Genomic DNA, 27,195 nt, shown 5'->3' with positions numbered 1-27,195 from the left:
AATGGTTATGTAAGAGATCATTCAGCAGAGGCAAACAGCGTTAACGCTTCAACCTGCCGCTCAGTGCTGCAACAAACAGAACCTTTACTCCATGTACGTCATCCACAGTACAGAAGTTTCATGTAGTGAGTGGTAATATCTTCTAATACCTTCCGTGACTGATGTCTTATCATAAATTGTTTATTCTATGGCCGTAGTTTTAAAAACAGTCCAGTGGTTCTCAACACACGGATCACCAGATAAAGCTGAGGGGTTATGATATGATGAGAGACCAAAGATGGAAATCAACAAAAGAAAATGAAGAATGAACGAAACGCAAAGCAGCTGAAAATGAATGTTTATAACAAGAAAGTTCTGTTGCAGTGTTTTGTTCGGTTCCTGTAAATGATTATTTCTACCCAATAACAATAATGATAAATATGAGTTGTTTTAATAGTTGAAAGTCTCCATTGTTATTATTATTATTATTATTATTATTATTATTATTATTATTATATGCATTACGGTTGCTCTCCCAGGCGGCAGGGGGCGCTGTGGGCCGCGGGCTGCGATGTTGCTGTGTCCGGTGGAGAGACCGTAATCATGGCGGGTGTGATTTTCACGTCGAGTTTTTTATGCTCAGTCGTTCGCGTTGATTTCAAACCAATAATCGATCAATTAAACCGCATCGCAGCAGCGAACTATTTCCTCTGAGCCAAACCACCGTAGCTCCGCGGAGCTGCAGCAGCCGCATCACCGCTCTCTGCCCCGGTATCGATGCGTCGAGACTTGAGACCCAGTTTGGTTCGGTGAGTTCTTCTTCTCCTCTTTCTCCTCTTCCTCTTCTACCTTGTCTTCCTCCTCTCTTCTTCTCCTCTCCTCCTCTTTCTCCTCTTCCTCTTCTACCTTGTCTTACTCCTCTTCATCATCTCCCTCCTCTTCTCTTCTTCCTTGTCTTCTTCCTCCCCTTACTCTCTTCTTCTCTTCCTCCCCTTCCTCTCTTCTTCCTCTTCTCTTCTACCTTGTCTTCCTCCTCTCTTCTTGTCCTCTCCTCCTCCTCTTCTTCATCTCCCTCCTCTTCTTCCTTGTCTTCTTCCTCCCCTTCCTCTCTTCTTCCTCTTCTCTTCTACCTTGTCTTCCTCCTCTCTTCTTGTCCTCTCCTCCTCCTCTTCTTCATCTCCCTCCTCTTCTACCTTGTCTTCCTCCTCTCTTCCTCTCCTCTCTTCTCCTCCTCTCCTCCTCCTCTTTCTCCTCTCCTCTTCTCTTCCTCTTCTCTTCTACCTTGTCTTCCTCCTCTCTTCTTCTCCTCTCCTCCTCCTCTTTCTCCTCTCCTCTTCTCTTCCTCTTCTCTTCTACCTTGTCTTCCTCCTCTCTTCTCCTCTCCTCTTCCTCCTCTCTTCTTCTCCTCTCCTCCTCCTCTCCTCTTCTCTTCTACCTTGTCTTCCTCCTCTCTCTCCTCCTCTCTTCTCCTCCTCCTCTCCCTCCTGTGTGTCGGGTCAGATGAACCCTCTACACCTGAGAACATTTCTTTCCAAAGCGATCCTGAAACATATTTCCTGTTTTTCGTTCGCAGCTTCCTGATGAACCGATGAACCATCAGGACTCTAAAGACGATCGTCACTTCAGTAATAAGTCAAAGAAGAAATTAAACCTGTGCGGAACCCACACAAACTAACGATGGGCGATGTGAATGTGGAAGCAGAAGAGGAGGTGAACAAACAGGAGATCAGCTCGGAGCAGCTTCCAGAGCCGCTGCTGATAATCCTGTCCCCACCTCCGCCTTTTCTACCCTCCCCCGGTCGACCAACCATGTTTTGGCACAAGTGGCTTAAATCTTTCGAACGCTACCTGGAGGCGCTCGGTGAAAACGAGCTGGTGGACTCCAGTAAGTGCGACCTTTTACAGAACTGCCTCGGCCCAGAGGGGCAGCACGTCTTCACGTCGCTGATCCGGAGCGAAGCCACGTACGCTGAGGCCGTCTCGCTGCTGACGGGTTTCTTCTCCGCCGACCCGACTGCTCAGATGTACCGCCTCGAATTCCATCACAGGGCCCAGATGCCCGGAGAGACCGTGGATCAGTTTGTGTCTGCGCTACAGGAACTGCTGTGGCATTGTAACTACGGAGACTCGCAAGAAAAACGTCTCCTGGATCAGCTGATTGCAAAAACAAACCACCCGCAGCTCAAAGAGAGGCTTCTCCTGGTGGAGGACACGCTGACCTTGGCCGAAGCGTTGCTAATCGGCAAAGAGGTGGAATCCGCAGGGTTCGGTTTTCATGAGGTCAGCGTGGCCATTGAAGATGATGTAGAAGTTCCCGTTCAAAGAAAATCTAAAAGAGGGCGACCGAGGAAGGGCGAGACGAGGACTAAAGCAAAACCACCCGTGGTTAAAACCCAAACAAAACCATCTAGACACAAAGACAACTTCTATTACAGCAACGATAAGCTCTACTACAGTGATACTGATAAGTGCAACAGTGCTGCTGAGACGACTCCGGCTTGTGATGGACCCAGCGATGAAGGTGATGATGATATTGAAGCCTCGTCATCGTCGCAGATGGTGAAGGAGGAAGTCTGTGAGGACGACGATGACGAGGACGACGAGGACGACGATGACTTTGTAGTTTCTTCAGCCAAACTCAAGGGCCCCTACTGCCCCCTCTGCACCGGCCGACGCTTCAGAGATGCGAACAAACTCGGCAGACACATGAGGACGCACACGAAGGAGAAACCGTTCAGCTGCCCCGTCTGCGCGCTGACCTTCAGCCAGTCCTACCACATGACCCGACACCTGAGGAACCAGCACGGTGCCGGGCAGCACATCTGCTCCACGTGCGGGGAAAGTTTGGGAAGCTTCGCCGAGTTGAAAAGTCACAAGAGGACGCACAAGCAAATCCTGTCGTGTCCCGATTGCAGTGAGAGATTCACAAACGATGACACGCTTCGTAGTCACATGGTGTCGCATGACAAAACCCAGTCTCCGCAGACAGAGGAACAGAGTTTACAGCGAAGTGATGAAGCGATTCACCAAGTGACAGTCGACTCGAGTCAGAACAACGAGAGTAACGATAGCAACGATGACGCTGCTGACAATGATTCAGACTCTGGTTGTGTCGAGACTTTGGATAAAGGATGCGAAGTTAATATCAAGATGGAGGAAGACTCCGTCGCTATATCTCAAGATGGAGGCGGTAAGAAGGAAAAAGTCGCCTCTCAGGCTAAATCAAAAGGTCATTTCTGTCCCATCTGTGACGACAGGCGCTTCAGGGGTCCAAACAAACTCGCCAGACACATGAGGACGCACACAAAGGAGAAACCGTTCACCTGTCCCGTCTGCTCTTTGACTTTCAGCCAGTCCTACCACATGACCCGACACGTGAGGAACCAGCACGGCTCGGGAAAATACATCTGCTCTAAATGTGGGAAAAGTTCAAGCAGCTGGCTGGAACTGAAAACTCACAAGAAGACTCACGCAGGAGATGGTCTGAAATGTCTCGCGTGTGATACACAGTTCAAGGAGAAGGCGGCGCTCGTGAGTCACCTCAAACTGCACAAGAAGGTCCACACTAATCCTCGCAGCCTCATCTGCGGCGATTGCGGCAAAGTGTTTCGTCGATTGTACCATTTGAAGCGCCACATCAAGACCCATCGCAAAGCGGCCAACGGCGAGAGTTTCACCTGCCCCGATTGTCACAAGAAGTTTGCCTTCCCAGAAGACTTGAACAAACACCTGGAGGTTCACGTGAAGGAAAACAATGGGACTTGCCCGAAATGTGACCAAACCTTCAACAGTCCCGAGGAGCTGGAGACGCACATGGAGGTTCACGACAAGACGTACGCCTGCAACACCTGCGGGAAGAAGTTCAAGGTGGAGTACGCGCTGAAGAAGCATGAGCAGGTTCACCAGAACGAACAGTATTATTGTTCGTTGTGCCGAAAGCGTTTCATCAAGTTGTCTCACTACAAAAGGCACTTACTGGTTCACGACAGGCGCGAATCTAAATGTCCGCACTGCGACAGCGTCTTTCTACAGTTGACAGCGCTGAAGTATCACCTGCGGACTCACAGCGAAGAGAGGCCGCACCAGTGCACCTGCTGCATCGAGACCTTTGAGATGGAGGAAGATCTGGAGCAGCACCGTCTCAAACACAGGAAATTCAAAAAAGAGAGGCCGTTCTCCTGCACTCGGTGTGATTCCGCCTTCTCCACGCTGGTGGCGCTGACGGAACACATGAGCGAACACGAGGGAGAGCTGCCGTCAAACTGTCCCGTCTGCGGCAAGACTTTTCTGAACAAGAAGAAGCTGGAGAAACATCTGACCATCCACACGGGGGAGAGACCTCACCTCTGCTCCATCTGCGGCAACGGCTTCCCTTCCGCCGCCAGCCTCAAGCTGCACGTCAGCATCCACACCGGAGAGAAACCCTTCCAGTGCTCGCAGTGCAGCAAGAGCTTCAGGTCGTCGAGCGGGCTGCGGCTTCACAGCAGGCAGCACATGGAGGTGCGGCCCAGCTACGAGTGTCCCGAGTGCGGCCGGACGTACGGACGCATGACGGAGCTGAAGATGCACCAGCGTTATCACACGGGGGACAAACCGTACTCGTGCACCTGCTGCAACAAGCGCTTTATTAGCAAAGACAAACTGAACGTTCACATGAGGACACACACGGGCGAGAGGCCTTACTCCTGTCCCCACTGTGGACAGACATTCACACAGACCGGAGACAGAAACAGACACATCAGTAAATATCACTAGTTGTGGTGCTTTAGTTTTGAATGATTGGACCTGTGGTTCTGCATGTTTGTATGTGTGGGTGTCATTATGAGTCAATTCAGAGGAAGTAAAAAAAAATACATATATGTTTATCAAGCTTAACGCTAGATTATGTAACTGATGAGGTTTTCAGATTTTTGGTATTGTGTCCATTTGAATTTTGTTCAAAGGGGCGGTGGGCAAAACGATGTGAAACTAGAGCGGCACTTAGTCGAGCTCACACCTCCGCCAAGGCTCAACAGACCCAAACTCTCTAATAATGTCAGTTCCCCAATAACACCTGATTTTTTTTTTTTTTTAAATCAAAGTCAGTGAAAAAGGAATTCTGATCTAGATCCACCTCAACTCTTTCCTGACAAATACTTTCTTGCACTAAGCTTCTAGGAAACTGTTCATTTGTTTGTGTGAAGTCTTGCTCAACAAACAAACAAACACACGTAACCTTGGCCGAGGTAATCGCTGTACTGGTGTCGAATGATTTCTCTGAGCACTACAAACATTCGTTGTTGCCATGCAAACAGATTGTCTCCGCAGATTTGTGTTCCTGCCTGGACTCACTTCAGTGTCACTACATCCCTGTTAAATACAAAAACCCTGCATGACGGTTCAGTCCTTCTTGTTCTCCCTCTCACCGCTGAGCCGGGTGCATTAGGCATTTTCTCATTCAAGCATCCTGAGCTTGTTTACTCTCATACACACTCACACTACTCCCTAGTGGATTCAATCTGGATTCCATCTGTCCCTCACATGGACACAAATGACACTGAAAACAATAACAAATGACTCTTCTTTTGTCTTCCTGCAAAAAGCAGCTGAATCCACAGTTTTCCAGCTCAAGGACAGCAAAGAGCAAACATTAACAAGACTTCAGAGATCTCCCTTCATTCTTTTCCTGCCCGTACCTCTGTATGTGTTGTTCTGCTATTATGTTCATTTCTCATTTTCATATCTTTTATTTCAGGCTACTGTGTAACCAAGCATTATTATTACTCTGTTTAGAAAAGTGCCATAATAATAAAACTATAATTCCACTAGTACATGTAAGAGTCTTTGCAAAAGGTAAGATCTTTTGACTCAATGGTAAAGTGAATTAGAAATAATAATATTAAAACATCTGAAACTCATAACAGTAAAGTGAGTTAGCTTACAATGGACTTCATCTTGTTTAAAAAGCATTTTACTTGGAGAAAAAGATTATTGTATGATCCATTTTAGGAATAGGAATCCACAAACTTCATATAATCCCCAATTAAATGGCAAACAAAATTAGAAACCAATCAGAAGCTATATATATATATATATATATATATATATATATATATATATATATATATATGCATTTTAGTCGGCAAGGCTGTTAAGATCTGTTTGTGATTTTTGAGTTAAGGAAGTAACACAACATTAATGATCTTTGGTCAATACAGAATGTATTAATATATATATATATATATATATATATATATACACATTTACAACTTGCATACATACATATATATTTTTAATTTCTGTGTTGCTCATTTCTTTTGGGGATTCTAAGACAACTACTTTACAAACCTATTCAGCTTTATCTGGTTCTGAAACATAAAAAGCAGGGGAGAAAAACAAGAGAAAGGAAATATTCCCATACAGAACTTGTCTCTAAACTGATTTAACTTGTGATGAATGTTTTAGTTACTGTGCAGAATCAATGCAGAATATTTAAAAACAACACACGCATTAAAAGAACCGACAGTATTGACACGAACAGCTGTTTCACATGTGTGACAATAAAATGAATCTATTGTCATCATCAGGTCGTTTAACTCTGGTGTTTATGTTTCTACTGTTTTACTGAATTTATTATCAAGTTACAATCATTTCACTAATGTCGACCAGTGCACCACGACCGCCGGTCCGACAGGAGGCAGCACTGAGCTCTTACCCACGTAACGCGAAGCACGTTTCCTGTTTACAAACATGGAGACGGGGGCAACGTTAGCAACATTAGCAACATTAGCTTGAAGCGAGGATCACGTTGTTTGAGACGTGAATCGTGTTTCTCTCTTGTCTTTGACAGTTTCCTTCTTTGAGGCGTCTTCGGTGACGAACTGAAACCTTTAGTTCGACTCAAACGAACTATCGTGTCTGAATCTGAGCGCTAACCGGGGCTAGCTCAATGCTAAGTGTTAGCTAAATACTGTGTGGTTTAAATGGTGTTTTGATGTGTGACGTGCGGGGAAACGATATCAGGATCACTAATCCAACCTGCCAGCTACCTGGCTAACTGAACAAGCATCAGCTGGACATGATATTCATTTCAAATCTCAGCAAGAGCACAGCGCTTATCTGTTGTCCCTGGGACTGAATTCACAGGAGGCATCAGTGAAACTGAACTGTCCTCATGGCCACTTTAGGTTTTACTCCTGCCAGTGAGCAGGATTTTTTCAGCGCCGAGACGATGGGTGCGTCCAGCTCCAGGACAAAAAGTGTGATCAGTGGGGAAGAGGCCAGGCGGTTCTATGAAAACCTAACGAGAGACGGTGGCAGAGGGAAGAAGGCGTCAAAGAAAAACAGAGAGTCCAGCAGAGGAGCCCGGAGGAGAGTCAGGGCTGCAGAGACGCATCAGGACCAAACCGCCTCAAGAGTGGGAAGAGAGACCAGAGGAGGAGGTGAGGATTCACAAAGGAGAGAGAGGGCATCGAACAGCGACTCAGAGAGATCCACGGAGCTCCTGGGACTCAGGTTCCTGCGCTGTGCCCACGAGGGGGACGTGTCTGCTCTCAGAGAGCTGCTCTCTAAGGGGGTCGACATAAACTTCCAGGTATGATCACTCGCAGCTCGCCGTCTTCTCCTGTGTCGTCTGTTCAGTTTACTTGTTTACAGTTTACTTGATGAGCCTGACTTCTCCAGGATACGTTCTTCTGGACGGCGGTGATGTGTGCAAGCTGGTCCGGACAGAGAGCTGCGGTGAGGCTGCTGCTGCAACACGGAGCCGCCTGGGTCGGAGTGGTGGATACCCAGGGCAGAGACGCCAAGGACCTGGCACTGGAAGGTATAACCATGCAGCTCGTCTAACGCTTAACTGTGCAACTATAACCCTGTGTTTGTTTTTGTGTTGACTGTGAAATTGATGTCATCCATGACCTGACTTGTTCCTCAGCGGGCCACAGAGACGTGTTGGAGGAGTTGGAGAGCTATGGGAGAGGTGTGCAGAGAGACACACACTTGGATGGCAGGTTAGCACACTCATCGCTTTATATTGTTTTAAACCAAGTTGAAGATGTTTAATAAAATCAGATGTACGACAGACAAATACTTCTATTTCATTAGACTAAACTTGATCAACTCTCTGTATAAGACAATTCAACCCAGCAGCAACTACATCATCCATTGATAAAGATTAAGTTAAAAACAAATCCTGTGTGTTTGTCCTCAGCGCCTGTGAGGCTCGGTGGTGTGACGTGTGTTGCACAGAGTACAGCAGCGGCCTGTCGTCACATCTCTCCTCCACTCTGCACCAATTCAGTCTGCGGCGTCCTCCCCCGACCCCATTCTACTGCCTCCCCGCCTCCAGCAACAGCTACAAGATGATGCTTCGCTGTGGCTGGAAACCAGGGTCAGGACTGGGGCCAGAGGGGGAGGGGCCGCAGCAGCCAGTGCCAACCGTGCTGAAGAGGGACCAGAAAGGTCTGGGCTACGGAGAGCTGAGAAGAGCCAAAGTTACACACTTCCAAGCCAGGGATCGTGACGCTGTTAAACCACCCGCCAAGGATAAAGAGGCCAGGGAAGGAAAAGGGAAGAGGAAGGAAGAAAGTAGGAGAAAAGAGCAAAGGGATAAGAACTGGGAAAAAGATTTCCGTGCCTCTTTTTATCTTTGACATCTGCCCACAGTGACTTTTCCTCTCCCATGTATTTATCTGGAAGTAAAACATTACAAGCTAAACCAAGTCAAATCAAATATTCAACAAAACACATTTTTCTATCAAGGAAAATGTAATTGAACGGTCACATTTCCCTGTAAGCGACTCTGTGATAACGACACTCCCAACCAGTAAGAAATGTCCCCACAACCCTGGGACCAGGTCCACTTCACTCTGTACCTGTCAACAGGGACGATTCAACGCCCTGGAGTGATTTTATCCTGGAGATCGAGCGAGTGCTCACGCTGCATCGAAACCGTCTTTGACTTTCATCTTTGAACTGAGATTCATCTTTTAAGGAAAGATGTTGAACCTGTTTTTTTGTTTTCATTGTGAAGATGTTTGTAAAGCTTCCGGAAGGTTTTTTCACATGGAGCTTAATATAAATACTTTGACTCTACCTCAAAGCAGATCCCGGGTCCAATTATCAGGTGTTTTTATGTCTGCAGGTTATACATTCACCAACTGTGTCACTGTGTTCCTGTTACTAACAAACAAACATGACAGAGAACACTGAACATTGTTCATGATGCAGAAAGGAACGTTTGTTTAGTATCATTTGGCAGATTTATTATAATATTTTCTCTCTTTCTCTTCATGTCACCAGTTCCACTCAGTCTTTACATTTAGTAGACAACATATTTGTATCATTAACAATATGTCAATTATTTTATTTCTTCTTTATTTAACATAAGAAGTCATTCTGCACAGACATGATGCAAAAATCTACACGATCACTATTATTGGTTTAGATACAAGTTTCTGATAAAAACAGTTATGATGTAAGTAGCATCGTCAGTAAATGAACCAATTAAGAGGATAATTCAGTCTCGAGGGACGTGTCTCTCTTGATCATTTCCTAGTTGCGCGTGTCGACATTTTCGGAATCGTTGGAACGGGACACCAGCTTCAGTTTAATTGGGTTTAATGGTCCAACCAGGCCTTGAGGATCCATCTGCAAAGGGATCTGTGGAATCGGCAAATTTACAACATCAGGAACTTCTTGATGTTATATTATACAAGAATAAAGAAATCACGTCGACCATGACCAAGCATATTTTTAAATTCGAATATAATCACCTCTGTCTCCTCACAGACTGAGAAGCTGTAGTTCTGCAAAACTTCCACCAAAGCCAGTTTAACCATCAACATCGCGAACCGCATCCCCATGCAGTTCCGTGGCCCAATGCCGAATGGCAGGAAAGCGTATGGGTGGATGTTCTGCTTGTTCTCTTTACTAAATCTAGAAAACAAGCAGGCAGCAGCAGATAAAAACAAGTTCAACATTTATGAATAAATTGGAAAAACAAATTACACTAAAATAGCTTTAGCTAGTACTTGATTATATCACTCATCTCATTATTTTTGCCAATTTCTGAAGTTCAAATAAATGTTATTTGAAATTCAATGTTCAAACCATGTATGAACCATGATATCCACTTGAATGGCTTGTTCATACCTTCCAGTCAGTCAAACCATGTGCACACTCATACTGTAGATATCTGTCTCCTAAATTTGTGTGTTTGTCCCTGGGAAATTGTTAAAAAAAAAAAAAAAAGAAGCCCCATCTTTTAAAATTAAAGAAAAAATAACATATTCTGAATTCACCCCTTTAACCAGATCAACACTGAAATGTACTGGCTTCTTTCTTGGCGTATGTTCCATCCCACATTTTGCGGAAATGTGTTGGACGAACACGCAGCGTCCTTGGTGGAGATAATTATTCACACAACAGTATAATCACATTCTCCTGAATGTCAGTTGACTTCAACATAGATGATTACTAAAGTCTAAAATGACCTAACTTTAGTAATTCCATACCGGTAACCTGTACATGACATAATATTGTAATGTCCCGTATGTAGCCGTCCTCTCTGTCTCACATTCCCTCCTGGTCTCTCCTGCCGTTAAACGAATGCAAACATTTCCCCGAGAAAACGTAAAAGATTCCCTTATTATTTCCAATCGTCTGGTAGCTCGTTAACAATGAGTCCTGTAATCCTGTAAAGTCATTTCCCGACGTTCAAAGCTGTAAAAATATAACTGTGTTATGGAGAATCTTTACAAACAGAAGCACCTGTCGGGTCTGAACTCCTCTGGCTCTGGCCACAGCTCAGGGTCGCGGTGCAGAGCGTAGACGGGGATCATAACTACCATGCCCTTCGGGATTGTGATTCCTTTGACGGCGACAGTTTCTTTGGCCTCTCGATCGATTCGTGCACTCGGAGGGTAGAGCCTGTTGACACAATGATAGTATTTTGTTGTGTGTGTCCAGTCTGGGCTACTGTAAAAACACATGGTGGCCTCTGTAGAGAGGACCCACTCCTAAAGTATTTACAATAAAGTACTGAAATATAAAGAGCCCAGTGTAGGGTAAAGAAAAACAATGTAGGTGAAACACAAGTGAAAACATCAGTAGGATTATTTTGTATTCAATTAAGATTCGACTAAATATGAAAATTAAAGCAAAACTACCCCAAACCTACAAATGAGTATAAAGTACTTGAAACACAGGGTTTTGGTGTCTTTAGAACTGGTTGCAAAATATTTAATTAAGAATAGTGTCTGTCATTAACATTAACGTTACAGTAATCATACTTAACTGGTAAGCGTGCTAACGTGTAAGTTACAATCATAACGTTTCAAAGAAGACGGTGACGGTGGTGACGTAAGCACGCTGTCATTTGATTTGATCATTTTGAAAAAGTTTTTAGAAATCCGACTTCTTTTCTTCGTGAATCAGTCGAGATCAGAGAGACGCTCATCACCTCAGACTCTCATTGACCACACAGTCCAAGTACTCCATCTGCATCAGAGGTTCACACTGGACCGAGCCCTGTGGAGGAGTCAGAACAATTTAGTTGAAACACAACTGGGATCTTTGGAAACGAGGTACATCACGAAAGAGACAACGACCAGACACTTGAGTTCTACCTTGTTTGGGAAAGTTGCGTCGATCTCCTCCTGCAGGCGTCTCATGGCGGCAGGATTTAGGGCCAGATTGTAGGCCAACAAGTTGAGGGCAGAGGAACTTGTCTCCAAACCAGCGCTCATAATCAGTACAGCCTGAGAAATAATCTCATGATCATTGAGACCTGTCTTAATGATCATGAGGGGGAGGGGGCGGGGCACACAGGAATGGAGATGAAAGGCTTGACAGGTGTCATACGTGTGTGTGTGTGAATGATGTCGTTTCATGTAATTCTCTGATTACCCTTATTCTGCTTCTCTCCTCTGGATTCACCGACTGTCTGAGAGTCGATCAGATGTTGAAGGATGTCTCGTGAATTCTGAAAACAGAGAAGATGAGGTCGGTCAGTCAGCTCTCCCTCTCTCTCTCTGTGCCCCCCCCCCCCCCCGCTCCCTTGTCGTGTTCTTTATCCAAACCTGGTCACTGCGATCAGCTCTGATCTTCTCCACAACCTTTCTCAAGAACGATGAGGAGGAATTGGAGAACACGGACAAACCCAACAGCTTCAAGAGAGGAAGAAAGAAGGGGAAGCATCCTGACAACAGAGGGTGAGTCGAATATGATCGTCGTCACAATACAAGGAAAACAAACTGCAGTTTAATAAAAGCGTGGAAGTACCTTGTAACATGAAGAGGAAGATGGAAACTCTAAACAGCTTCGAGGCGTGGGTGGCGAAGGCACTCGAAGGGTTGTTGATGGAGTCCACGTCCACGCTGAATCCACAGCTGGCTATCACGTCCATGTTGTAGGGTCCAAAGACGCTGGGACACACACATCGTGTTATCATTAGAAACCAGTGGCAGGGACTGAGAAGCATCTTCTCAGTTACTACACAAAGTAATACGTTCCTGAAGTAAGTCAGGGTACATGTTCATTCACTTATTGTAGTTTGAACACATATAAAGACGGACAGCTTTTGTACGCGTGTAATTGCTGATATCTGTATGTACTGTAATAACTGGGTTTTTGAACGTGCTATACTTGCTAACAAGAGCTTTGACATGTACTTTCCACCAACTCTAAAGCTCATATGTAGTTTTCACGTGGACACCTCTGAGGATGCATAAAATTTAGCAGTGGGTTTGATTCCGGTAACATTTAGTAACCGTTTATAGGACGGCACCACTTACCTCTTTACCTCAACAACTTCCTCACTGTGCACGTTGAGCCGCAGCTTCTCCGTCAGTTTGCGGGAATGATGTTTCATGATGCTAAACATCTAAAACAGAGCGAGAGCAAAACTAAACAGAGCAAAGGTGAAGTTGGAACTATGAAAATACTCAATCACCAGGAAAATGAATAACACTAAGGAACTCGTACCTCTTTCAAACGACCAGAGGAGAATGTGGGGGAGAGGATGTTACGAATCCGTCTCCAGTCATCGTCCATAGCAAAGGGAAGAAGGTCGTACATTTCCCCGGTCGCACGGAAGTTCTAAGGATAAGATAATAATCCTGTAAATGTATATGTGTAAATAATGTTGTGTGTATTTAAGATGTCGACAGTGGCAGCAAAGAACTTTTAACAGTAATTAAAAATAAATAGTAAATAATTGTTTGATGCTTGCAGATAAAAATCCGAAACATGTGATATGTCAACAACATAGTAAATCATTAACATTAGCATTACTTCCAGTACTGCAGTACAATTCCCATGTAAAGTTCACTATTGTGATCATAACAGAAGATTCTAAATTGGGATTAAGTTTTTGGAAATGCTTCATTGTCAATTACAACTGGAATAATTAAAGGTTGTGAATGGAATTCTTTATTTTGGCTAATTCAAAAAATATATATATGTTTTTTTCTGTGTATTTAAAACGGTTTAAATGACGTCTGTGTACATGTTCCTTCAATGTTCACAATAGTTTTACTCCTGTTTGAGTAACATCTGCTAAAAACCACAGAGCCCAGATCTCACTCAGCCTTTTTTTTATTTAAACTATATACTGATGTAAGTAAAAATATATCAAGCACATAAACGTGTTGTCACGAGTTCAGTTTGCAGGCGTGATGACTCTGCTGTTTTTCAGAGGATCTGTCTTTCGGACCTCTCTGACATTTGCTCCAGTATAAATATTGTGTGATGTGATCTCACCCTCCGGTTGGTGAAGTGGGTGAAGCACTCCTTCACCAGGATGGTTTTCAACATGTCAGGATCCATCACAGCCAACATGGGCTTCTTGAACTCAAACATGCTGGACATGCACACAGACACACACATTAATATTTTTTTGGGGGGGGGTCATTGAATGTAATGCCTAAAAGTCAAACACACTGTTTCACAAAACTTATAATAATGAAATAATAAAAAAATAATGGATAGCTTGGTGTTATACAACAGAATATTAGAGTCAACATTTTCTGAGACTTTGAGAATAAAGTCGTCATTTCTGTGAGAAAAAAAGTTGCCGTATTATGTGAATGAAGTCAAACTTTTATGAGAAAAAAGTCATGAAGTTGTAATTTCAATGGAGCAAAGCCTGCGAGCCAGTTCAGGCAGCTCGAGCCGCACTGCTCCGATCAATCTCCAAACCACAACTTTATGGTTTCTCATGTTTTCTCTGTTTGGGATCTCACACCTGGGGTCTCACTCGAGAAGTCTTCTGCAGAATATGTAAACACATCAGGGAAGGATGCCTCCTCCACTCAGTGAAACTATAAGAGGGTAATAAATAAATGTGCGTGCTTAGTGGGAGGGGGCTGTGAGTTAATAGAACACAGATTATGTCATTCAGGTGATGTTCACTGATGAGTCCATCTGCAGATGCTGAATCAAACTTACAGAACGAAGTGTTTGACTTTGTGCTTGTTTCACAGAAATTGCCACCACAATAAACAAGCTGTTCCACATTCCTCACTTTAAATCACACAACTTTATTCTCACAATATTAAGTGTCAGATTCTGAAGTGGTGCTGCGTTGTGGTCCACTTACCCCCACACTCTCCCGTACCTCTTAGCACACTCGTTATCATCCAAGAAGTAAACCTGATAACAAAGATGACATAATGATCGTTAATTATTAACGTGCATATCTATCTGGATAAACGTATATTTTTTAAAAAGTAAATCATTTTTAAATAAAAGAATTACAACTTTACAAGGACTTTCGTACGTTGTTATATCTGGTAACTGTGCCTATATACATCTTTGGTTTGGGACCGGGGATCCCCATCTTTTCGAATACTCCATAGCCCCAGTTGCCGTACCTTTGTGGAACATGAGAAGAATTAGTTGCCTTTAAAAGTCACATATTGTAAATCAGACAATGTTTACTAGTCACTCGAAAGGACATTTCTCTCAGGTGACAGATGAAGTTATTTTGGTTAGACCCAGTCTCTGATCCCTACTTGACAAACAAGCAGATGAAGGTGATCAGTAGAATCCATGTTTCCAAAGAGAAGAAAGGAAGAAAGCCCATGACTCTCTCAAGCAGTTTACACTGAACTCGCCCAACCCTGGAAACATTTCAAGGAACTCTGGACTGTTGTTGTTGTAGTGTTACCCAATCAGTTAACTCCTTCCTGGTTCCTGCTGGAAACCAAATAACCTAGAACAAAGCAACAAGAGCACACGTGCTTCTGCCAACGATACGTCAGTCGTGGGAAGAAACAGAGATTTCGAAAATAAGTTCGTAATATTACTAGAAAAAAGTTAGTTATAATTCAATGAGAAAAAAGTCTAAAATATTAAAGGGATAAAGTTGTAATTTAATCCGAAAAACCTTTAAATGTTGTAATTTGATTGTAATTGTGATTTAATTTCGTTAAAAGTCGCGTTATTATGAAAATGAAGTCGTAATTTAATTAGAAACAAGTCATGATGTTGTGAGAATAAAGTCATAATTTAATGAAACAAATCCTAATATTACGAGATTGAAGTTATAATTTAATTCTAAAAAAAAACTAATATTACAAGAACTAAGTCGTGATTTAATTAGAAGAAAGTCTCAATGTGAGAATAAAGTTGAAAAATGTTATGAGAAAAAAGTTTTAATTGTGATTTGATGAAGAAAAATCATAATTTTACGAGGACAATGTTGAAGAAAACGGCAACATTACAAGAATAAATTCGTAATTTAATTAGAACAAATCATAATATTGCAATAATAATAAAGATCAGTATTAAAACTGTAGTGCAGTTGTGTCTGTTTTAGCTGCTTCTGTTTTGTTCCTGTTAAAAGCTTTTGTTGATTTTCATACTAAACCGAGTCACCGTGGATCATTTTTCTCAAAACGTGTATTAACTGTGAATCGTTCTCCTGATGCACAGTTACAATCTTTATTAAAATTCATAAAACAGTGAATAATTCTGTTAACGACCGTTCACCTTCCCCTCTGAACAGTTTCTGTCCCAGCAGCAGCCTCCAGGGGGCAGTCTTCTTCTACATTTGGTTCCTTCGGCTGCTCATGTGATCCTTCACAGATCCAGGATCCGGGGTTTGCCACCATCTTGTTCTTTCCATGTTTATAAACAGAGGGTTGAGATTTAAAAAAAACAAAAACAAAAAAAAAACCCAAGAAGAAGAATCTGAGGTGCAGAGCAGCTGCTCACACATGTTCTCACACATGTTCTCACACATGTTCTCTGGAGAACATGTGTGAGCAGCTGCTCAGGCATGTTCAGGAGCATTTCAATGCTCTCCCCATTTTCCTTGATCTCTGTTATCCAGCCCACCTGAGGCATCACACACTGCATGGTGGTAAACGCTGCAGATCTCATATGTGCTTCCTGTGGCTGCCTTGTGTGATTTATTCATTTATTTGGGTGTTCGTGCATTTAAATGATCACTTGTGAATAAAAATAAGTCATAATATTAGAATCGTAAAGTTGTAATTTAAAGGAAAACGTCATGATATTACAAGAACAATGTAGCTCACAGAGAGTCACACGATGATAGGAATAAAATTGTAATTTGAAAGAAGAAGTTAATAATATTACAGGAATAGAGTTGTAATTTAAAGGGACAATTCGTTATGTTACGAGAGTAAAGTGATTTAATAAGATAAAGAGTCACGATGTGATCGTTTCAGGAGAAAACAATCAGAACAAAAAATCAAAAACATAAAATCTAGAAACACTCAAGTCAGCCAAGAGTTTCCTGGTGTGACGTCATGAACTGTAACCTATCCACAGAGGTGACTCGATGGTGCGTTCAAGGAACAAGCTCTGCGGTGATATCTCACTGACAGCATCGATATGGAGGACTACTTCTGTTTTTTGTTTTGTTTTGCACTGATCTCTTGACATCTAGTGTCAGCGGCTGAGATGGACTTTTGTAATTTTTTATATATATCTGCAGCTGAGTGATTAAAGTGATCAGAGTGCACTGAGGTAAGTAATACAGACAGAAACTATGTACAGTGAATGAAGAATATAAGTACAGGACCAGGCAGATGTTGTAGAAAGCACTTTGACAAGTGCAATATACATTCAAATATTCTTCTTCTTCTTATTGCTGTTGTTGTTACGATGCACAATATTATTTATATCATCATGGATACACTTTACCTCACCATAGTATTTATATCATGGTCACTATTCATTGCAATATTTTTATTTCATTTTATTTGCAGCATTATTTATGTCATGGCCTCTTACTCTTGCAATATTACTCATATTACGGTGCACTTTGCATTACAGTACTTTTTATATCATGCCACTTTGTCATCCTCAGTACTAGTTTTTGCACACTGTCTGCTTGCAGGTTGATTGTTTACTGTGTTTATTGTGTCTGCTGCTGTAACAAGTGTTAAAAACGTGACAGTAAAAGTATATCTTCTTCTTAACAAGTACATTTCCTCGCTGTGGGATGAATGGAAGTTTATCCAATAGTTGTACAAGGGGGTCTTGAACGCAGCCTCAGTCCGGTTCCTGCCGGGGGGGGGATCCACTCCGGTTCTCGCAGGATCCCGGACTCCATGTTGTTCCGACAGCCACGGAGCGAACAAGTGCTGCGTCCGAAAACTCTCACGTTGCAACCGTGTGTGTGTGTGTGTGCGCGCGCGTGTGTGAGTGTGTGCGAGAGAGAGAAGTGAAGAGTGTGTGTGCTTGTTGAGTGTTGACCCTCCGAAAGAAGATGGCAGACTACCGGGAAGACACCGGAGCTCGAGCCCTGCTTGCCCTCCAGTCGGCGCCGTGCAGCCCCGTGCGAGTCGCGGTGACCTCGCACATCTACCACCAGCCCTCGCTCGCCCTGCTGGGTCCCCCGCTGATGGAGGCCCGCGGGGACGGCGGGCTCCTGCCCGTGCGCCTCGCCGCCCCGCCGGCGCAGGCCCTCGCCAGGCTGGAGGGCCGGGACTTTGAGTTCGTCATGCGCCTGAGGACGGTCACCATAGGCCGGAACTCGTCCCACGGCTCCGTGGACATCAACATGGGCCACTCGAGCTTCATCTCGCGGAGGCACCTGCAGATCACCCACGACGAGGCGGGCGGCGGCTTCTCCCTGCGCTGCCTGGGCAAAAACGGCGTGTTCGTTGACGGGGTGTTCCAGCGGAGAGGGGCGCCGCCGCTGCCGCTGCCCAGAGAGTGAGTGCGGTCACGGGGGGGGGGCTGCTCCACGGCGGAGACATGTTAGCTCCTTCCACCAACTTTCCTGACAGCTTAGTTAGTTGTTATGATTATTTCCGCCGCTTCTCCTCCCTCTAATCTCACACGGTCGAATTAAACTCTTCATTATTATTCATCGGACATGTGGACATTTTAAACCGTCTCCTGTTTTTTGTTTTTTTTAACATTTTTGCCCCAATGAACGACCTCCATGTTGAAACGGGAGACGCGTTCCAACGGGGATGCAAAGTTTACCGCGACACCCCGATTACAACCGCCTGGTTCAGATTCGTGTAAATGAACTTTTTTAACACCGGGTTCGAACAGTGAAGCTGCGGCTGAACGAGTCCAGTGTCCGCCCCCCCTGTCCCCGTGTTGTCCGCCGGGTCTCACCGGATGATTCTGATTTAAATGGATCGATCTTCAATGTGTGACTTAACCTAGCTTAGTTTTAGCTGCTAAGCTAACTTAGCTCAGTTTTTTTTTGGCCTAGCTTTTACAACCCAGCTAGCGCATGTAGCAAAAGTTGTCTCTCGCTGATGTTTGAGCTCCGACACAAAACCAAGAACGTTTAATATTCACTCGATGGAAGAAACACAGGTTACGTGTGTTTCGGCTGCTGCTGTTAGCAGCTAGTTGTGCTAATCTGCGGGCGAACCGTCACGTAAACATGAGTGTAAACAAACGCACCCCTGACACTCGAGACCACTGGTGTGTGCGGGTCGAGGTGCGTTTCTTTTTTGTGTATTAAGAAAAAAACTCCACCTGCGGTTTTAATTGCATTGAGGTGAAACGTGTGAGTGTGTGTTGGAGTGAGTTTAATTAGAGCTTTATTATCGTGGCTCCGCTGTCAAGGTTAAACGTGCGGTCCTGCTCGCTGGTTCCTCTTCAGCGGCACAAACTGAAAGTTGTGGCGGCGAGTGGAGTCAGTGACTGGGGGTGGGGGGTGGGGGGTGCTGCAGTGTGGAGGGGGGGGAGGGCAGGCTGGAGGTAGGGTGGCTGTGTCTGTCTCCTGTCTGATTGGCTGTCGGGACTGTTTGGGGTGTGTGTGTCGTGCATTGAACAGGAAGTGCAGGCAGGACTGACATCCTCGTTGCAGACGCACATGGAGTAAACACACCAAGGCCACAGGCTCCACCTCAGCCCATGTTCAGGAGAGCTGCCCTGCAGCCCGGCTCCGGGATTCACACACACTCAGACCGAGACACTTTGTGGAGCACGAACTACGATTCATGTTGAAGTTCAACTCACACGTGACAATTCACACCTACTCACCGCAAGGCCCGTGAAGGGACGGGTGAACCGAGTCCTCAAAACACTTGTGGAGTCTCAGGGGTAAACACTGAAGCAGCAGAATCCGAGTCAACTGTAACCGGTGACTGATTCTTCAAACGTTAAAAAAAACAACATCCTCCTGTTCGCAAGCCCCGAAATTCAAATTAGACTCTGTGTCATTTGCGCCATGTTTTTAACCTGAATCTCCATTATTATTATTTTTATTTGAGACACACGTCCATGAATATGTTTTAAAAACTGTTCCTTGTTCAAGCACATTGTGCAGTTATAACAAGAAAGAAATATTTAAAAAACATATTCACTGATGTTATTGTGACCTCTTCTAGACTTCTGACAGGACAGGGGCACTTCAGGGGATCCGTCCCCTGCTCCCACCCTGCAATCTTCCCCTCAGCGCTTTATCTTACAGCTTTTAATCACACTGGTTGGATTAAGCGAGCACTTTATACAAAACGATCACTTTTAAGGATAATTAAGCACATTTGAATCTTTGTGTTGCAGTGGTTGTATTGTGATTTATCCGATTACTATGAAATATGGTCGAAGGATGCGATGTGGGTCAGGGAAGAAGCCATTACATTGTGATGGGATCAGAGAGTTTTTCCACTTCCTTTAACGTAGGAGATAGAAATCAGACGTATTTAAAGGACTGCTATGTGTGAGTGTTTGTAGTTTAGTGTGGATCCAGATAAAAGTCTGGTTCCGTTGAATTTCTGAGTGACATTCTAGTTTTCACGTCTGGATTGGACTGAGGCATGGACTCCTAACTCCTGCTTCTCAAGGATTTTAACATCGTGTTTGCTGCAGCAGATCGACTTTACTGCATTTAAGTTGTTGCCTTCAATTGACCTGCAGCCGTGACGCATCCACACGATATAAAGCTGCCACCTGGATGTGATGTGTTCTGTTGCTCTATTCAATATAGATGCTAGAAGCTTAATTCGGGTCTGCTCACACCACTGACCTTTCTACCACTTTGTTTCCGAGCCTCCCTTGAGCCTTCTAGTCAACATTAAATCGAAATGTCATGTGATTTCTTTTAACAGTGGCTTAATCTTTGCTACAGCTGGGCCTGATTTTTTTATGTACAGTCTCTTTCATCTCAGCGGAGGAACCTTGTAGCCACAGGGCTCTTTTTCCTACCTCAGTGCAGGCATTCAGTTTGTGTGGATGGCCCGCTGTAGGCAGAGACAGCTGTGAGCAGTGTATTCATGGATCCAGATCTCAATTGGCAGATGCAGTTTTTTTAAGATACACATTAAAGCGAATAGATGGAACAGTTCTTTCATATTCTTATCACTGACTGATGTAACCGTCTGCAACTGCTTCCAACACTAGTGCAGCCCTGTGACTGTATTCATTAGTTAGCTTCTCTTTATATGGAGGTCTGAGCGTGACATTCGCTGCAGCTCAGCACCCCTTCAATTAGTAAGGCTTCTGTTTCACCTTACGAGACACAATCATTATAGTTGGGTTGGACGGCTGCAGTTTCAAGGATTTAACTATACGTACTCGCTGCCTGTAGCTGTAGGTAAAAATTAAGTAAGTTAAGTTTATTTAGTATAGAGTTTAATGAATAAAACTTTTGAATGACACTAAAATAACAAACTATAGATGATACCTATCTGATACCGGTATGTTTTAAAAAAAAAAACACACAACTTATATAATGTATTTTAACAGCTGTTTGCTACAGGCGCGGTATGAAAGTGTTGTCATTGTTGTTTGGCCTAGTTGAGGTTAGACTCTTTGAAAAACAAAGGCAATGAAATAAGTCATAACTGAAAAAGAACACAAATAAATAAATCTGGAAATACACAATCTCTAACGTTAAGTAGTTGTTAGAGTGCAGCCGCAGTTAATACAAATAATAGACCTTTTTAAATAGTGTCACCCCTGGAAACTGAAGGTTTTCACCTGGTACACCGTTTTATTTTTGGACTTTACAAGGTGAAATATTGAGAAAGTGCTGACATGTTAGCTCACTCAAAATCATCTCTTCTTCACCACTCTAAAAACAATACTTGCCAGTGGGCGGTTCAGTGCAACTGCTGTTTTTGAGCGGCGAAGAAGTGATTTCAAATAAATTCAAAATTAGTCCTGTGTTTTGTTTTGTGAAACATGTTGTTAATGCTGTTTGAAATCTAAACAAAATCCTCTCGTTCAAGGGTAAATCTCATCGCTGTGTGATTTGAGTTCTAAGGAAACATGTTTTGAAATGTTACGCAGTTTCAGATAAACATAAAATCTACTTGGATCTTGATATGAGTAAAAGCTTTAGCAACATAATTTAAATGCTTGGCTGAGCATACTAATCAAAAACTTGTCTCCATTTTCTCTGTCCCGTGTCTTCCACCATCTGTCTCTCCTGCTGTCCCGCTCTCCAGGTGTGTGTTTCGTTTTCCCAGTACAATCATCAAAATCCAGTTTATGTCACTCCTGGAGGCCGAGGAGCACCGAGAGAAAGAGCACCCCTCTCCTCCCCCCCGGCCGCTTCTGCCCCACATTTCACCGCTGAAAATCACCATTCCTACATTGCAGCAGCATGAAGACCACATCAGGGCGTTTGGCTCTCCGCAGCCGTCGCCCACAGGCACCATCAGGTGAGTGGAGACCCACAAACACACACACCAGCACGTGCACCTTGATAAATGCGAGCACAGGATGAAACTTCGATTCATAACCACAGCGGGAGATTTGGCAGAAGGGGTGAAAAGTTCTACGATCTTAAAACAAATAAAACTGAAAGTAAAGGTTTAGAAATCACAAGCACCATAGATTCCTCTCCAACTTAAATTGATTCATTAATTAAATTACAATTTAAACTAAATACCAATAAATAAAGTATGATTCTGCAAACATATGCATAGATAATAAATGCCGATAAGGAACCCAGAAAAGATAATCTTTAAAATCTTGGCTCCTCGTTCAGAGAGAGATTAGACTTCGATTAGACACATAATGAATTAAATGTGATGAAATCTATTTTTGTAATTTTACTAAGATGGCAAACATGCGTACGATGCACTTATTGTATTAATTAAGCCGAATTGAAAACACTTTTACGTAACAGCCCTTCATGACCGTTTGTCTCTGCACATCATATGACGAGCGCTTTAGCTTTATCAAATGATTTCTATTCGTGACTCTCTATCTCGGGTCTGTGCGTGTTCATGAAGTCATCTGTGCAAAGAAGAGTGATAATAATGCTGAAGTGAGGTTTAGTTTCTCGTTGAAGGAAAGTATGTGTTGTGGTCGATGGTGTGTTCAGCAGCAGCTCCTGCAGCGTTTCTGTGGAGATGGAAATCTGCACTCGAGGCAGCTGTGGTAGCACATGTTTGAAAATCACTGCTCTATAAATGTACAGAGCATACAGCATGTGGGGCGAGAGAGTGCGGGGCTGCTGAGTGCATCCTCTGGTGGCGTGTGCGTGTACTTTCATCTCATATCCCCACCACTTTCGGCCTGTGTGTGCATGCCTTATATGGGATGGCTGCAGCTTTGAGGCGCGTGATTGGCTGTGGGGCAGATTGTTTTGCCTGCGGGCCGTTTTTCCGTCCATTCGTGGTTTCCTTTTCAGAGCCCCCCTACCCCTCCCGCTCAGCCCGCAGCTCCTGTTCTCTCACACGTGGACACACACACACACACACACACACACACACACACACACACACACACACACACACACACACACACACACACACACACACACACACACACAGAGTAAAGACACTTGCTCATACATCTCTCAGTCACTCACACTTTGGCCTTTTGTTGCATCACCTTCCTCAACAGTTCTCACGTACAATACCCACACATGAAGAGGGTTGCACAATACCACGTGTTCCCTCGTTGAACACAAACAGCGTCTTCTCACTGGGTGGTAAGAGTCACTTTTCCTGTTTGGTAACTTAAAAGAACGAAACTTAATAAGATTCCGCTCCCCCTGCCAGCCACTTGTAGTTCAGGCCCCTGTTCACAAATGTAAATGTAAATGTTCTTTATTTATACAGCCCTTTACAATAACAACAATAAAACCAATAAAGCAGTAAGAGGAATGAAAAAACGAGACTCACACATAACTTTTAATAATGCAACATGTGGAGTTAAAGACACAGTTATGTCTTTATACCAAAGAGAACCTTGTGCACCACGTTTGTCTTCTTTCACTCTGCAGCCTTGAGCTCATGGAGCCATTTTCACAGCAGAGCCTGTAGCCTGGTTTCCCCTGGCCAAAAACTACAAACATCTCCCTCTCTCTCCCTCCCTCTCTCCTTCCCTCCCTCTCTCCCTCTCTCTCTGTGTGTGTTACTATCTCTCTGTTTTTGAGCTTCTCTGTTGCCAGAGGCAAATCAAAGCACACTGACTCTCCCAGAAACCACTGTTTACTTAACTAACAGAAGCAGGTGTACGCTGTGTAATAAGTTACCGGGTGTTCCCTGTGTTCCGTCTCTCGACAGCGACAGATAAAACCCAAGTTAATGATTAACGCGCTTTTGAGTATTTCCGATCATTGTTGTGTATTTTTCGATTGCTTTATGTGTTTAAAACACAGCGGATCTGAGATGTCATCATTTACCAAACGTGTCTTTTGGTGTATGTTTTTGTTAAAACGACATTTATCACTTAAATGTTAGATTAGATTCCATATTTATTTATAATTGTTTTATATTCTACTGGATGTTTTGACTCAAGTTACATTCAAATAGTCAAAAAAATATTCACAATTTGTGTATAAATCCTATTAAGATTCCCTGAAAGAGATGAATTAGTGTTTTTATAATTTCAGAGTAGATTTCTTTTTTCAGTATTTAAAATTTCATACAGTATTTAATAAATTATTTGAACTGAAAAGTGGAATTTTATATAAAGCTTTACTTGCTCCTTCTTCTCCTCTAAGGGTTTGTAAAAGGGTTTTCAGAATCACTTTAAGTCACTCACTTGGACTTGTCTCTTCTCCAGTGTTCCTACCTCCTGTCCAGCCAGTCCACGTGGAGCAGGGTCATCAGGGTATCGCTATGGACGCAACGTGACCTCTGACCTCCAGTTAGCAGCTGAATATGCTGCCAAGGCCGTCTCTGAGCAGAGACGAAGCGTTGTCGAGCAGAGAGGTGGGGGAAGTGAGCAGCGGGGGGAATCGGCAGGTGGAGACAGCCCCAAGGTGAATCTTCAGTGGAGACGCTCACCACCCTGAAGTCGATTCTGATAAATAACCACTTCATCTTTTAAACCACATTCTTTTGCAACACGTGCTGAAAGCTTTGTTTATTGTCTTGTTTGTCCAGGATGAGTCCAAACCACCGTATTCCTACGCACAGCTCATCGTCCAGGCGATCTCCTCAGCACCAGACAAACAGTTGACTCTTAGTGGCATTTACGCCCACATCACTAAACACTACCCCTACTATCGCACTGCAGACAAGGGCTGGCAGGTAGGTGCTTATACCACAAATACTGCTGGTCAATAAAACAATATTAATTATTATCGCTATATAATTTTCATCGTTGGCTATAAAACAGAAGTCCAACATATGTATAATAAAGTGTTTGTCATTGTCTGTACATAAAGAAGCAAGAATCGGTGTGATAATTATTGATATCGACTGATTCCTTTCCGTTAAATTAGAGGCGTGTCTTTGTGTCCAGTAACAAAACACTCTTTATGTTTTTCCTCCGTCCAGAACTCAATCAGACACAACCTGTCCCTCAACCGCTACTTCCTGAAAGTGGCACGCTCTCAGGATGAGCCTGGGAAGGGCAGTTTTTGGCGCGTGGATTCTGCCTCCGAGAGCAAGTTGGTGGAGCAAGCCTTCAGGAAAAGACGGCAAAGGGGCGTGGCTTGCTTTAGGACGCCATTTGGACCTCTCTCTTCCAGGTGAGCGGGACTGTGCATGGGTGTTTCTGCACAAACACACACGAGACACTGTCAGACACATCCGCTGTCTCCTGGGTTTTGACTTGGTTAACTCTTCTTCCTGTTTCTCTGCTTCTGATCCTCGCTATCATTTGATTGGATAGAACAAAGTAAGTTTAATTTCTAGGTTAAACTGTTCAGCAGAACATTCTCACAGTGGCGGAGCTCAGAATTTTAATCGGAGCCTCTTAGTATTTTAATTATTTTCTCTCTCCCTTCATTTTGTCTTTCAGGAGTGCCCCTGCCTCCCCGACGCACCAGGGGCTCCTCTCTCCTCCATCCAGTGGACTCCAGACTCCTGAGTGTCTGAGCAGGGAGGGCTCTCCTATCCCCCACGACCACCACGAACAGCTGGCTAACAAACTGGCATCTGTACCTGAGTACAGGTACTCCCAGAGCGCACCAGGTGAACACACACACACACCAGGCCTATGAACACACTCACACACAAACACACACACAAAGGCATTCACATGACATTGTTGTTTGGGTGTGTCTCTCTAGGATCTCCAGTCAGTGCTCAGCCTGTCATCATGGCAGCACCCCCCCACCCGACAGGACAGGGAAAGGCCCTCGCTCTGGTTCCAGGTGGCAGCGGTCAAGTCCAGTCCATCCACTTGCTCCAGAGCGTCCCTCAGACGTCTCTCACCATGATGCGGTTGGTCACCAGTGCACATCCACTTTCCAACCCTCCGAATGGTTACAGTGCCCCCTCTGGTGGAGGAGCAGAGGGTGAGCTCCGAGGTATGTGAATCTCCTCATTCTGGATAGTCTTCCATAACTGTTTTGCACATTCTATAGTATTGCTGTTTCTGTTTGATCCTACAAGTTATATTAAGTCTAAACTCCTAGTTTAAAGTGTTTTTAAAAGGTTCAGGATAATTGTGATATGATATTTGACCACATGTCCGTCATTTTAGTGTAATAGTAATTGACAGTTATTTACTTATTGCGTTTGAATGTTACTAGTGTAGTTAAACACGTATGTATGCATCATTATTATTTTAACCTTTATTTAAATAGGGAGGAGTGATATGACTTCAAATCAATATCACGATCATGCCAAACTTTTACCTCAATTACGATTAATGAACGATTATTTATTATAATTTGTTTAAAATTATATAGTACAAATTACTGCTGTACTTTTAAATAAGATGTGCATATTTTCTTCTGAGTGGGTGAGCTGTGTTTTAGGGAGGGAACCTTTTTAGTGGCAGATTTTATTTCTTCCACAATGTTAATTTTATTGTCTACACATCTGAAACGTTTCATGTTTTTCCACCTCAGAAGTGCAACTGAGCAGAGAGCGGGTGATCCAGACCGTGGACAGTGCTGTGCAGGGCGGAGATGGACGGACCCTGGCTCCGGGTCTACATCAACTTCCTGTTCGTGCTGTTACTCAGAATGGCAAACACACCACTGCTGCTGTAGCCACAGCAACCAGCCTTGCTAATGCATCTGGTAAGATACACACTGACCCTCCACAATGATGGAGACAGGTTGTCACCGCCTGTTAGGACCGGGACAAAAACCAGTGTCCTGCCGTCGGCACACAAGTGATTATTTACATACAGGAGATTTAAGAATATATGGTCAGTCCCCGGTTTATTAGGTACAAATAACTTCAACTAATGTAGTCTAATAAAATATTTCTGCATTAAATCCTCCCTCCATAAACAGTATTATCCTCAGTTTAAGCTGAAATACTTTGAGAACCATTAGTTATAGAAACGGATAAGATGCAGGAGCTTATTCATCTATATGCTCGTTATGGAAGCTGTATTTTGTGATGCTGATCTAACTTTATTGTG

At 43.7% G+C, this 27,195-nt stretch overlaps 4 protein-coding genes across 6 annotated transcripts in view; 3 read left to right on the top strand and 1 right to left on the bottom strand.

Annotated features, from left to right (window-relative positions):
* Window positions 1-547: 547 nt before the first annotated feature.
* LOC109647063 (zinc finger protein 420-like) lies at window positions 548-5,789 on the top strand. Its single transcript, XM_069530255.1, has 2 exons — window positions 548-788; window positions 1,553-5,789. Exon 2 carries the CDS (start codon window positions 1,657-1,659, stop codon window positions 4,732-4,734), a length of 3,078 nt encoding a protein of 1,025 aa, XP_069386356.1. The 5' UTR covers window positions 548-788; window positions 1,553-1,656; the 3' UTR covers window positions 4,735-5,789.
* An 831-nt stretch (window positions 5,790-6,620) lies between these two features.
* gpank1 (G patch domain and ankyrin repeats 1) lies at window positions 6,621-9,063 on the top strand. Its single transcript, XM_020108930.2, has 4 exons — window positions 6,621-7,552; window positions 7,642-7,783; window positions 7,892-7,967; window positions 8,168-9,063. The coding sequence occupies exons 1-4, from the start codon at window positions 7,133-7,135 to the stop codon at window positions 8,607-8,609; spliced, it is 1,080 nt and encodes a 359-aa protein (XP_019964489.2). The 5' UTR covers window positions 6,621-7,132; the 3' UTR covers window positions 8,610-9,063.
* Window positions 9,064-9,208: 145 nt separating this feature from the next.
* Window positions 9,209-16,106, bottom strand: LOC109643731 (cytochrome P450 3A27-like). 3 transcript variants are annotated; one of them, XM_069530257.1, is made up of 14 exons: window positions 15,952-16,106; window positions 14,738-14,831; window positions 14,558-14,610; window positions 13,720-13,819; window positions 12,943-13,056; window positions 12,753-12,841; window positions 12,241-12,383; window positions 12,039-12,157; window positions 11,866-11,941; window positions 11,586-11,746; window positions 11,420-11,487; window positions 10,729-10,887; window positions 9,732-9,894; window positions 9,209-9,618 (listed from the first exon to the last, which is right to left on the bottom strand). In XM_069530257.1, the coding sequence occupies exons 1-14, from the start codon at window positions 16,071-16,073 to the stop codon at window positions 9,511-9,513; spliced, it is 1,569 nt and encodes a 522-aa protein (XP_069386358.1). In that variant the 5' UTR covers window positions 16,074-16,106; the 3' UTR covers window positions 9,209-9,510. The 3 variants fall into 3 exon arrangements, with proteins under 3 accessions (XP_069386358.1, XP_019964488.2, XP_069386357.1); XM_020108929.2 differs by lacking the exon at window positions 15,952-16,106 and adding an exon at window positions 14,973-15,126; XM_069530256.1 differs by lacking the exons at window positions 14,738-14,831; window positions 15,952-16,106 and adding an exon at window positions 14,832-14,955.
* An 881-nt stretch (window positions 16,107-16,987) lies between these two features.
* The window catches only part of foxk1 (forkhead box K1), a 14,089-nt gene continuing 3,881 nt past the window's right edge, over window positions 16,988-27,195 (top strand). The window contains exons 1-8 of the mRNA XM_020108931.2: window positions 16,988-18,150; window positions 21,855-22,070; window positions 24,430-24,628; window positions 24,753-24,899; window positions 25,149-25,342; window positions 25,615-25,787; window positions 25,886-26,125; window positions 26,672-26,845. Coding sequence (XP_019964490.2) covers window positions 17,702-18,150; window positions 21,855-22,070; window positions 24,430-24,628; window positions 24,753-24,899; window positions 25,149-25,342; window positions 25,615-25,787; window positions 25,886-26,125; window positions 26,672-26,845 — 1,792 coding nt within the window. The 5' untranslated portion in view covers window positions 16,988-17,701. The remainder of the gene's footprint in view (window positions 18,151-21,854; window positions 22,071-24,429; window positions 24,629-24,752; window positions 24,900-25,148; window positions 25,343-25,614; window positions 25,788-25,885; window positions 26,126-26,671; window positions 26,846-27,195) is intronic.

This window comes from Paralichthys olivaceus, chromosome 8 (genome assembly GCF_024713975.1).
Source record: "Paralichthys olivaceus isolate ysfri-2021 chromosome 8, ASM2471397v2, whole genome shotgun sequence".
Classification (NCBI taxonomy): Eukaryota; Metazoa; Chordata; class Actinopteri; order Pleuronectiformes; family Paralichthyidae; genus Paralichthys; species Paralichthys olivaceus.
The sequence above is the reverse complement of the archived record's forward strand: the minus strand, read 5'-3'. Positions and strand labels throughout refer to the sequence as shown.